The 12,210-nt window shown below is 31.9% G+C and overlaps 1 protein-coding gene across 1 annotated transcript in view; it reads left to right on the forward strand.

Annotated features, from left to right (window-relative positions):
- The first annotated feature begins 421 nt into the window (after nucleotides 1-421).
- LOC114330626 (melanotransferrin) overlaps nucleotides 422-12,210 on the forward strand; it is a 59,439-nt gene continuing 47,650 nt past the window's right edge. The window contains exons 1-3 of the mRNA XM_050645267.1: nucleotides 422-589; nucleotides 3,331-3,601; nucleotides 11,101-11,284. Coding sequence (XP_050501224.1) covers nucleotides 514-589; nucleotides 3,331-3,601; nucleotides 11,101-11,284 — 531 coding nt within the window. The 5' untranslated portion in view covers nucleotides 422-513. The remainder of the gene's footprint in view (nucleotides 590-3,330; nucleotides 3,602-11,100; nucleotides 11,285-12,210) is intronic.

Below are 12,210 nucleotides of genomic sequence, written 5' to 3' on the forward strand. Positions count from 1 at the left end.
CAAATTCATTTTTCAATAAAAACCATTTATAGTATTCCTCAACATTAATTTCTAGGTTACATTTAATCCCAAACGTCGGTTGTCATAATAACGTTAAACCCCGCCTCAGAACATTTGCGATAACTCTCTTTATGCCTATGTTGAAATAGACCGTTATCCTTTATTTACGTCTTGACACGATATCTCTAGCCTTTGCGATATCTCTCTAATATTTTTAACGTTTTTTTCTCCAAAGGTTTGTGCTGCTGGACTAAAAATGTAGACTGGACTTAAGCGACAAATGACAAGTTAGTGTGTCATGTGGCATAGCGTTCGGTGGCATAGCCACCTTTACTTTACCGTTAAGTAAAGGTGGCTATGCATGTGGTCATGTCATGTCTATCTATGGTGGTCCTGTCCTTGTCATGTCACCATGAACCATGTCACTTGTCACTGTCAGTAATCATCAACATTTTGCACAGCAAGTGTTTGTTATGAATATTGTGATGTTCTTATCTTGATAACGAAGATAAAATGATTTTAAAAACATATGATGGCAGTTTATTTATTTTTATTACCCTTACCTTAAACTCAATAACAATTATAACAGGTAAGTAAACAAAAATTTAAAATTCTTCAATATTGTAAGTTAGCATAGTGGGCGCGGTTGATGACTCCAATATCTGTTGATTAAATAAAGTTCAGGGAATACTTTGTGACTCATATGTGCATCTACCTTTACATATAGTTACACCTATTAATACATTTTTATTATATCATCAATGAAAACAATAATAATTCTCTTGAATTGTGAAGTAGCTAAAAGCAGCTCCAATAAAATTGCCTATCTAGAAGTTTCTCAAGGCAGCATAATATTTAAAAGTGCTATAGGTCCATCAATTTTAAGATATACAGTAGAGTCCCGCTAATCCAAACTTCGGTAATCAGAAAATCCGCTTAATCTGAAACAGAATTTGGCAATATATTTAGGGAAAATAAGTATGCAGTTACTCTAAAAACCACTACTTTATATATCAAAAATGATAATAAAATATTATTTTAAGTACTTCACTGTAGTAAACCTTTCAAATTTTACTTTCCCTTGAAGCTAAGTTACGCCAATGTCTCAAAAACATGATATCCACTGGCGTGGTGGCAGGGTGTTGCTCTATGTAGCGTAGCGCTAGATCAAATGCAGCCTCAGCATCTGTGTGGGTTACCTGCTGTTCGCTGTTGACATTTTCTTCCTCATCACTTTCATCAGAGGCTTTTGAAGGTTTTTCTGTAACCATTTCAATGATTTTGATTTTTACATCATTGTTATTCACCTCTTTACAGCCAGGAATATTTTGCACAAGGTCCCTTCAGCCTGTAGATCTGGTATTTTTTCGTAAGTAAGGCTTGGCCAATTTTTTTTCCAGGAGTTTTTTTATAACTTTCTCATTCACAAATTCCCAAGCCTCTGCTACCCAGTAAATGATGTCTTTTATATTCATTTTCTTGAGTTTTTCTAAAGGATAAGCATATTATTTGTTACAGTAGACTCCCTCTATAACGAGAACTGAAATGGTGGACTAATTACCTTGTTATAAGCGGATCTTGTTATACCAGACAACAATGATATTGAAATGTTTTAATGCCTCTTACGTAGTTTATTAGGTGTCGATGGTCGACCTGAACAATGAAACTTCGTACCATCGTAAATTGTAACTTTCCTTCAATATGTATTAAATATCGGTCAATAGATAAACAGAAAGAAGTTCATTGCAGGCAGTGTTTATTACATCACTGGCCTTCAAACACAGATGTTAAGAATTTCTATATACAAGCAGTTGGGGTATTTATTTATAGCCATTACTTCGCTAAAAACAGGTAAAAAACATATTCTTGGTTTCATTTTTCCTCGTTATAACCAATTATGCCTCGTTATAGAGGTGTTATAGTTCAATAGGAATTTCATGGGACATCTAGCGTACCTCATTATAAGCGAAACCTCGTAATATCCGTGTTTGTTATAGAGAGAGTCCACTGTATTTTTTATTAAGAGTGCTTTAAGAAAATCTGTTTACTGAAAAATTTGGTAATCCGAAATGGGTTCGGTCCCAATTATTTTAGAAAATACAAAACTTTTTATGCAAATCGCAATTAACAAAATAACAATTCCTGCACATATTCACATAAAACTTATGTGAATCTTATGTTAAATCAGTGACCTATTTATAGGTCAGTAAAATAAACTTTATACTGAGGGTTCCACAATTTATCTTTCCTAGATTTATTTATGAATATTGTTTATAATAAGCATTACATAACAATAATAATCTATTGAAAGATAAAAAAGTGCTGATATTAAGCTTTTATTATCAAATGTCTAAATCTAAACAAAGTCACAAAATATGTTCAATGTATATATTTTTTTATTGAATGGGCATTGGTAATACAATTTAAAAAAATATATAAATCAGTTTGCTACAGTATAAAATATATACCATATTTCTTTTTCTTTAAGGTACTAGTACATTTTAGAAGACCGAAAATAAGCATTTTTTCAAGATTTTTTTTCTCAGAACCTTTATTTAAAATGAACATAGATCTTCTTAAACATTAATATCTAATTCTTAGAGAATACAAAAAATATATCTTTTTTTATTTATGCACATACACTAATATTGTAGAGGGCGCCAAAGTCGAGGCCTCGAAAAAAAGTAGTTCTGATGGCAGACAGTTAATCTCCGGATTGGAATCTCTGAAACAAAAAAATCATATGGCATTTGAAAAAGGAGGCTTCTTACATGACAATTTACCACTGTTTTATGGAATTTGAAAAATTTTGTGAAAAAATCACCCGTTTTTTTGTCAGTTTTTCATGGTTAAAAAATATTTATTTTTTAGTTTTTGGTCAAATTCTGGTAAATTGTCACGTAAGAAACCTTCCTTTTCCAAATGCAGTACGGTTTTTTTATTTCAGATATTCCAATCCTGAGATTAACTGTCCGCCATCATTTTTGGAGGCCACGACTTTTTTGCCCTTTACAATATTAGTGTACATGCATAAATGAAAAAAGATATATTTTTTGTACTCTCTAAAAGTTAGATATTAATATATAAAAAGTTTTATGTTCATATTTAATAAAAGTTCTGAGAAAAAAATTCTTGAAAAAAATGATTATTTTTGGTGAACAGTAGTAGTTTAGTAACATATTATGGATTTCAAAGGACCTAGTTGCCTTCATAGACATTTTCACTAAAATATCTTTTGCTTTGTATATACCTCTATGTTTTAGTCCAAACGATCTACACTTTTAAGGAACTCCTAATATCCATATAATGTCTTAATCAAATTTATTTTAGGCCAAAACTTCTGGAAAATCAATTCATTAGAACAAGATCAAGTTAAACCAAAGGAAGATAAAATAATTTGGTGTACAATAACTCCAGAAGAATTACATAAATGTAGAAATTTTTCTCTAGCCAATGAACGAGATCAAATTAGGGTTGGTTACAAAACAATTAACATTGAATGTATCCAAGCTTCTAATAAAAAAGAATGTATGGAATGGTTAGATGAAGAGAAAGCAACAATGACCACTTTGGATGCAGGGGCCGTGTTTGCAGGAGGAAGGTTTGTATTGATTTCTAGCTGTATATACAGTGGTAGGGCAAGGTTTTTGATATTATAATTTCAATTTACTCCAGAAAACAATTCAATTAAATACACATAGTTTCAAAAGTGATGCATCACCCCTCGTATTGACGATTTTTACACTTTTATAAATCCACATCCTTATCACATATTTAATGGGGCCTTTTATATAAAATACATCTTTTTTGGGTTTTCATTTTATTTAAATACCCATTTTATTAACCTAGTTTTGTCAAAGTGTAAACATTTGAAAAATTTATTCTGGTTAAATTTCGCTTTAAATCGCTTTTATCGCTTTAGTTGAAGAAGGCCGTTCACAACGGTTTGTGGCAGAAATATTGGGTTTTTCTCAGAGTCATGTACCACGGATATGGAATAGGTTTTTGAAGACAAATTCAATACAGAATAGACCTCGCTCTAGTAGACCCCGAGTTACCAGTGACTTACAGTGGCTTGCATTGACTACATAATGGATATATCAGAATTTCCATTTGTAGAAACTCTTCTACATCTGTCATCTGTTACAGCCCTTCAAAGAGAGTTCAGGATACTACAGGAGTCAGAGTATCATAGGCTACAGTAAGAAGAAGAAATTTAGGGTCAGGTTTGAGGAGTCGTGACCAATAAGATTTCCTCAGCTACAACCTGGACATGTTTTGCATAGGGGTCGCCAAGTTCTTGAAAATTCCAAGATCTTATCTTGATCTTATCTTGATTTCAAGACAAGATCAAGACTAGAAGTAGGTAATTTTAGATTTCAAGACAAGACAAGAAATAGTATGTCAATACCAAGATCTCTTGTCAAGAAAACAAGAAATCTTGAAATATCTTGACTAATAATGAAAACCATAAAACATATTTTTTTGTAAAAAAGATAACATTATTTTAACATAACATAACATATTTTCATTTATTATTTTTTACTAAAACGATTTAAAAAATGTAAATTAAAAATAATAATTAATGATACCTACTTACCGAATCCTGTTAAAAATAAAATTGCAAACTAGATTTTATTTTAAATACCAAATTTAGCACATTTTTAAATCGGAGTGCAATGAATTAAGGCAGATATTTACAACACTTCTAATGGAGTGTTAACCATTAACCTAAAACCTAACGGATTTCGTGGCTTTGTTATTGTTAAAGCTGCTCTTGAAATAGCCTTTCCGCAGGTACATGTAAAATCTGAAATCTAAAGCAGTATCATTCATATCATTTTCTACTTCGATCTCATCGTCGAAATAATCTCAAAGTCATTTTCGATGTCTAAACTGTTTCGATTTGGTTCAACAACTTTTTTATGAAATCCTGGACAGCTAAGATTAGAATATGTGAGAAACATACAAAATACTTATTTTAAGCATGCAACTAAACATCAATTTTGCGTTCGTCAGGAAACAATTGCAGATCGGGGCCCTCCCCGGGGTCGGGAGCCGGTGGCAGTGGAGGCTGTGTTAAGGCACAATGCAATAAAAAAGTCGCCGGGGAATAACCGGACCGGGTAATCAAAAAATTTCAAGATCTTGAAATTTCTTAAGACAAGATATAAGATGTCAAGAAAATGTCAAGCCAAGATTTTTTTTTAATTTCTTGAGTTTTTCTCAAGGCAAGATACGAAGTTGTTATCAAGACAAGAATTCTTGTCTTGTCGACCCCTAGTTTTGCACCGCCTCCAATGGGCTCAAGAACACATTCAGCTCCCTCAACAGTTTTGGAATTTTGTGCTTTTTCCAAAAAAGACCAGAATGTGTTTAAATAATGATAGCCAGCGAATTTGTGTTTGAACAAGAGCTGCACAACTAGCACATGCTCGTCCCATACTTCCTTTCGCTGGTGGCAGTGTTATGTTTTGGGCGGGTATAATGGCAGGTGGATGCACGGAATTGGTGGGTATTAACTGGACTCAGGACAAAGGTACATCATACGGATGTTAGAACTTCGTGTGAGATTCTGTGGGAAACTGTGGGTGAAAATTTTGTATTTATGGATGATATTGCTTGCTCACATAGGACTCCAGTGCTTAATGATTATCTTAAGACAGGAGGTATCACAGTTTGGAGTGGCCTGCGATGTCTCTAGATATGAACCCCATTGAGCATGCATGGGATGTGCATGAGCTTACAATTTATTGTAGAGAAGAATGGGAGAATCTGCCACAGGAAATGATTTATCGAGTTGTTAGCAGTATTAAAGCTCCAATCCAGGCTTGCATCAATGCCCGTGGTGAAAATAGGTACACAATAATAAAATATTTAATTCTATTTTAATTAGAAATAAATTTTTTATTTATTAAAAAAAAGTAGTAGGTATCTCTTAAACCAAAAAATAGCTGTCAATGTTATGATATTTTTTTATAAATGATCTCTGACAGTAGTTTCTGAAAATAGTTAATATTAGCGAATATTTTTTGGGTGATGCATAACTTTTGAACCTAAGTGCTAAATACATGGGGGAATCATGGTTAACTGATAACTAATCTTTAATAATTACTTTTGTTACTCAGATGATATGATCTTCAATATCCTTTTATAAACCCATTACATTTTTTTTTTAATTTATAATTGGCTTTGGCATAAACCAATTAGCCAGACTTATTTTTTATTTATGAAATATAAAAGGAGCATTTTTTATCCAATCTAAATAAATTGATTGTTCAAATCAACTCATTACATTAGATTCTATGTATGTTCTTGATAAAAAGAATTAGAAGCAACCCTATAGGTCTAAAACTCTATAGACCTGGATCCCGCGTACTAAAAAAAAAGTTGATTAATAGCAAGCTGAACATTTGTTAATAGCTTAACGGTGTCTAGTCGGACAAACTTTAGTGTATGGGAACACTGGAACAGGGGAAGTTTTAATTGTGGAAGTGGTTAAAATTTTGGAACGTTAGACTATGAAAACTTCCAATTGATTTGTTACCATTTCATTAAACTCTCATGCAAAAATCAGACTGGTGTTAATCACCAACTGGGCATTTTAATGAGTGGAACACGAAGAACATGTCAAATGACAGGAATAATGTTGCTTAGTAATTGCAGTCTGATTTTTGCATGAGAGATTAATGAAAGGGTAACAAATCAATTGGATGTTCTGTCTGACAAAATACATGGGATGTTTTCGTAATCTGACATTCCAAATTTTTAAACTGTTCTACAATTAAAACTTCCCCTGTTCTAGTGTTCCCCTACATCAAAGTTTGTCCAAATAGACACTGTTAAGCGATTAGCAAATTTTCACCTTGCTATTAATCAACTTTTTTTGGTCGCGAGATCCAGGCCTACTAGTTTTCAAAACTAAATTTAGACTTTACTTAATTTCCATTACATATTACTTTTATGCTATAACTATCATGATAATAAATAATGATTTCTTTATACTTTCAAATAGTTTTAAAAGTAAACTGAAAGTTAAACAATTAGGAATGCATGTCATAGATTTAATGACATGATGACCTACCAGTACAAACTTAACGACAAACAAATTCAACAAATTTTTGCTCATATTAGTTTTTTTTGCTACCGTTAGGTTTAGCAGGAAAGCGCTGTTGCCTGTCGAATAAAAAACATATGCATATTTACTAAAACAGCTACCGGCCATACTGTTTCTCTTTGTCTTTGAGAGTGTGAAACAAAGATAACTATCTGCAATACAAGTGTCAAAGTCATGTTGTAATATAGAACGTTATATAAGATTTTTGTTTGTTTATTTTTTCTTCTTCTACTTTTATGGCCTTTTTAAGCTGTGTCCATTTAGCCAGCAACATTTCTTAAAATTAACTCCTAACTAAACCTACCATACAACAAAACTATTACGAACCTAATCGACCAATCAAGGATAGGGAAGGGAAAGGGTTAAAAAATAAACTGTTGTTAAAGTAAACTAAATAAATAAAATATAATTTGAAAACAATAATTTGACTTTATATTTAACCTCCAATATTATGACAGGCGTCAGTTACCATTTACAATCCCTTCAAATATAATAATGACATCATATAAACTCGTCACTAAGTCTACCCAATAAAATGCTCGCTGTAATAGGAATGGCATGTCAGACATATGTCAAAAAATCGGATTATTCCCTATATATTATTTGAAATTTAGAATATGGCAACTAGAGTTGAGTCCGCGAGTCTTTACCCGTGCGTCATCATTTAAAGCATACGAAATAAGTCGGAAATCTATTTCACGCAACAACAAGTGACAGAAAGTGGCTACTGTTCCGATTACAGGTTTTATTATAAAATTTGACGTTATCAAATATATAGAATGTCAAATGTAAGTTTTGCTTCAACATTTTTGTGCAGAATTACAGCTACATTCGAAGTAGCTTAATAAATTCTATTATTATTATTGATTAATAAATAAATAAACAATTTATAAAAAAATTCAATAACATTTTATTTTTGTTATTTTATTCACTTTGACGGAAATCTAAACACAATCATTTCTTTACTGTGTGAATGACGTTAGCTTTGTATGTTTTAAATATTAACTGCCAAAATATAATTATTTACCTTAAAATTTCAAAGCCCAATATAAAATTAGTTGTGAAAACAACTAGACCTGGATCCCGCGTAAGAAAAAAAAGTTGATTAATAGCAAGCTGAAAATTTGTTAATAGCTTAACGGTGTCTAGTCGGACAAACACTGATGCATGGGAACACTGGAACAGGGGAAGTTTTAACGGTGGAGCATGATAAACGTGTCGTCCTGACAAGTTTATGATGGTGAAAAATAGCAAGTTGTTTTTAAGTTTATTTAATAGCCAACGTTATATAATATATGAAAAAATGTTTGTCCGACAAAAAGGTTGGGCATTTTAACGAGTCCGACACGTATAACATGTCACAGCACAGGAACTATGTTGGTGATGAATAGCAGTCTGATTTTTGCATGAGAGTTTAATGAAAGGTTAAAAAAGCAATTGGAAGTTCTGTCGGACAAAATTAGTGGGAAATTTTCCTAGTCGGACATTCTAAACATGTAAGATATAGACAAAAATGTTGGTGATAAATAGCAAGCTAATTTTGATTTGTTTATGTACAAATTATATTTTGTAACGCAAAAAGTTATATGTCGGACAAAAAGTTTGGGCAAATCGAAGGAAATAAATAAAAAACATTTTTTCAGAATGACTTAGTCACATATTGATAAAGCTATTTTAGTTGTATATTATTATTTATATACACATATTTGCATGTGCATATATATTTGTACATGCACACTCCAAAAACAGTGAGGTAAGTATCAATGCATGTATATATTGCAAAACAATTATTTTTTTGGGTGGAGTTTGTTCTAGATATTCTCAAAATGACAATAAAAAATGTCAAAGAACATGTGAAAGCAATCTCTTAGGGTTTTCTAATTAGGCGCATCAGAAAGTACGGAAAATTTCCTACCAAAAACGTTGTATACATTTTTTTCCATACTCAAATCTTAACTCTGTGAACGACATTGAAAAATGTGAAGAGTCTAAAACTTCGGTGCTTATAAGAATAGACGTAAATATGACACGTTATGCTTAGAGGTATATATTAGAAGGCTGCATTTGTCAGTGTGACACTTTGTGCTATACAAAGTAGTATTTGAAAGTACATGGTCTCTGAGTTTCTGTTTGCCACGTGTGTTGGAAATTAAAATTTATATTAACTATGGAGTGTTTTTGTGTCTATTTTTGAGTGTCAACAGTTTAAATTTTAAGTCGCCAAATCAAAAAGTGAAACCATTCAACGGTACATTTTTGAGTTATTTTCGAACAAAGTTAGTAAAATACTTGGTCATCAATTCAATGAGGTTCAGTTGCCAGATAATTGTGAAAATTCTATTGAATATCATTCTTCGTGCTATAATGCTTTGCTTGATTGAAAAGGGTACCTAAATAAATTATTACTAAAATTGTATAGCGTAATTTTTCTCAACTTTCTACAAATGAAATAATAATGTAATTAATATGTCACATGGCTAGAAATAATTTTCTGCCAAAATAAATCGATTAGTTTAAATTTGAAGTTACGATTGCAATTTATTATGAATTATTGTCAAAAGTGACAGTTTTTCTTAAATGGAAATGTATTCATAGACATAAGGGTAGACAGGGAATACAGTGCAAAAAGTCGATAGGTGGTCTATCTATCTCTTTTAACCAAGCGATCCCGCGCATGTGGCAGACAAAGATAGCTAGACCACTCAATCCATAATATAATTTGCCTGATCTACTATATATGTATTACAGTGATGTATCTAAATGATGTTGAGATAAATCGAAAGATATCGATTGTAATTGATTGCAGGTACTTTTGACATAGAATAATCACCCCTTATTGAAATTTCAAAAATTATTTTTTTAAATTGTCCGACTACAAAATCTACCCCTTATTTTTTTCCGACAACAGTCATTCATGGTAAGGAATAATTTACTTAATTAAATTTCGTCTTTGTCGGAAAGCTATTTATCACCAGCATTTTTGTCTATATCTTACCTGTTTAGAATGTCCGACTACGAAAACTTCCCATTAATTTTGTCGGACAGAACTTCCAATTACTTTTTTAACCTTTCATTATACTCTCATGCAAAAATCAGACTGCTATTCATCACCAACATAATTCCTGTGATGTGACATGTTCTACGTGTCGGACTCGTTAAAATGCCCAATATTTTTGTCGGACAAACATTTTCTCATATATTACATAATGTTGGCTATCGAATAAACTTAAAAACAACTTGCTATTTTTCACAATCATAAACTTGTCAGGACGACACGTTTATCATGCTCTACAGTTAAAACTTCCCCTGTTCCAGTGTTCCCGTGCATCAAAGTTTGTCCGACTAGACACCGTTAAGCTATTAACAAATTTTCAGCTTGCTATTAATCAACTTTTCTTTCTTACGCGGGATCCAGGTCTAAACTGTTTGTGTAGTATAAAGAAACTTCAAAACGCAAAAATTCGACAAAAACGGCAAAAAATTTAACTGACTGACAACCACAAAAGTAAACAAAGCAGAAACGTCAAACAAATTGTGCTTAAAATATGAAAACATACCGAATCGTCTTTTTTGTACCTATCTCTTTTCAATGCACTGAGTCTAGATGGTTCATAAAAATAACATGTGTTTTTACTTAATAACAAACGGCAGCTGGTTTTTCATGAGTTTCATGCGTGGAAGAGAATGATGCTAGATAAAAAGTATGTGTTTTATCTCGCCAGGTATTAATGACGCACGGGTAAAGACTCGCGGACTCAACTGTAAGTGCAAAAATTACGTGCATTCCTTATTGTTTGACTTTTACTATATAAAATTTTCTATTATACATTTTTGTTTGTGTAAGGCATATGTTATTAATATTGTGTTCTCCTGATGTATAACTTTTATTTTGTTTTCTTGTATTATTTTATTAAAATACTGTTTTTCATGTTGTCTTTTTTGGTAAAACATATGTAGCTTTATGAGGTATTTCTGTTTTGCAGATATCACAGTTTGGTGCCAATAGCTCAGGAAGTCCTAGAAGGTGGTTTCAACTATTACTATGCTGTAGCCGTTGTCAAAAGTGGAACTCTGAGCTATGTGAATTCCATTCGGCAATTACGAGGTGTTAAAGCATGCTTTGCAGGAGTTGAAACCTTTGCAGGATGGATTTTACCAATAAATACAGTAAGAATTATATTTATATATTTTTTTATAAGATTACATTAACAAAATATGTCCGCTTAAAAATACAATTCAGTGGCTTTGATCGTTTTTTTTTGTTTTTGAATACTCTAATATTATTTCTGATAAATTCTAATGAATTATTTCATTTAAGAGGCAACATTAGTGCGTCATCAATATTCTTGTTTTTCGAAAGTTCTGCGAACTTTCAACAGTGCGGCAACAGTGCGTCGGCAGTACGACAGTGACAGTGACATTATACTATCAAAAACAATAATTATTATTATACTGGTAGGCGCGAAATGTTGCCGAGTCAGTCACGTTCGATTTCTTGTTATAGATAATCGATTATTAATAGCTCCAATGTGACACAATTTATTTTGTTATTATTACAATGTTATTTTATTTAATTGCAGAGTAATTTAGCATTATTTACTATATTACAAAATATGTGTGCCAAATATCTCGACAAAATTATATTCAAAATTAAAGCTGCAATCTCGGAACGCGTTTTCCGCGTGGTAATGTTGACTCTTAATCTTGTTCATTTGAATGTGATATATTATTTTATTCATATATAGGGTGAGGCAGATAACTGGCCTATTAGAAATATCTCGAGAACTAAAGGCAACAGAATCATGAAAACTGGAATAAAGGGGTTTTGAAGGATGATCTATTAAATGAAAATATTTTCATCTCTTTGCAACTTCCGGTTATACCGGCAGTTGCTTATAACTTCGTTTTTTTAAATGGGACACCCTGTATATTTTTACATTTTTGGATTCTCGTCGATGTCTTCTTTCTTAAAATATGAGGTTTTGTAATATTATACAGGGTATTTTAAAAGATAATTACGTTTTTTTTATTAATTTCGTAGCAACATTCACACCCTGTAGAATTGTAGTAGTTTGACATCTAAAACTCTACTT

The sequence above is a fragment of the Diabrotica virgifera genome, chromosome 3 (assembly GCF_917563875.1).
Source record: "Diabrotica virgifera virgifera chromosome 3, PGI_DIABVI_V3a".
Lineage (NCBI taxonomy): Eukaryota > Metazoa > Arthropoda > Insecta > Coleoptera > Chrysomelidae > Diabrotica > Diabrotica virgifera.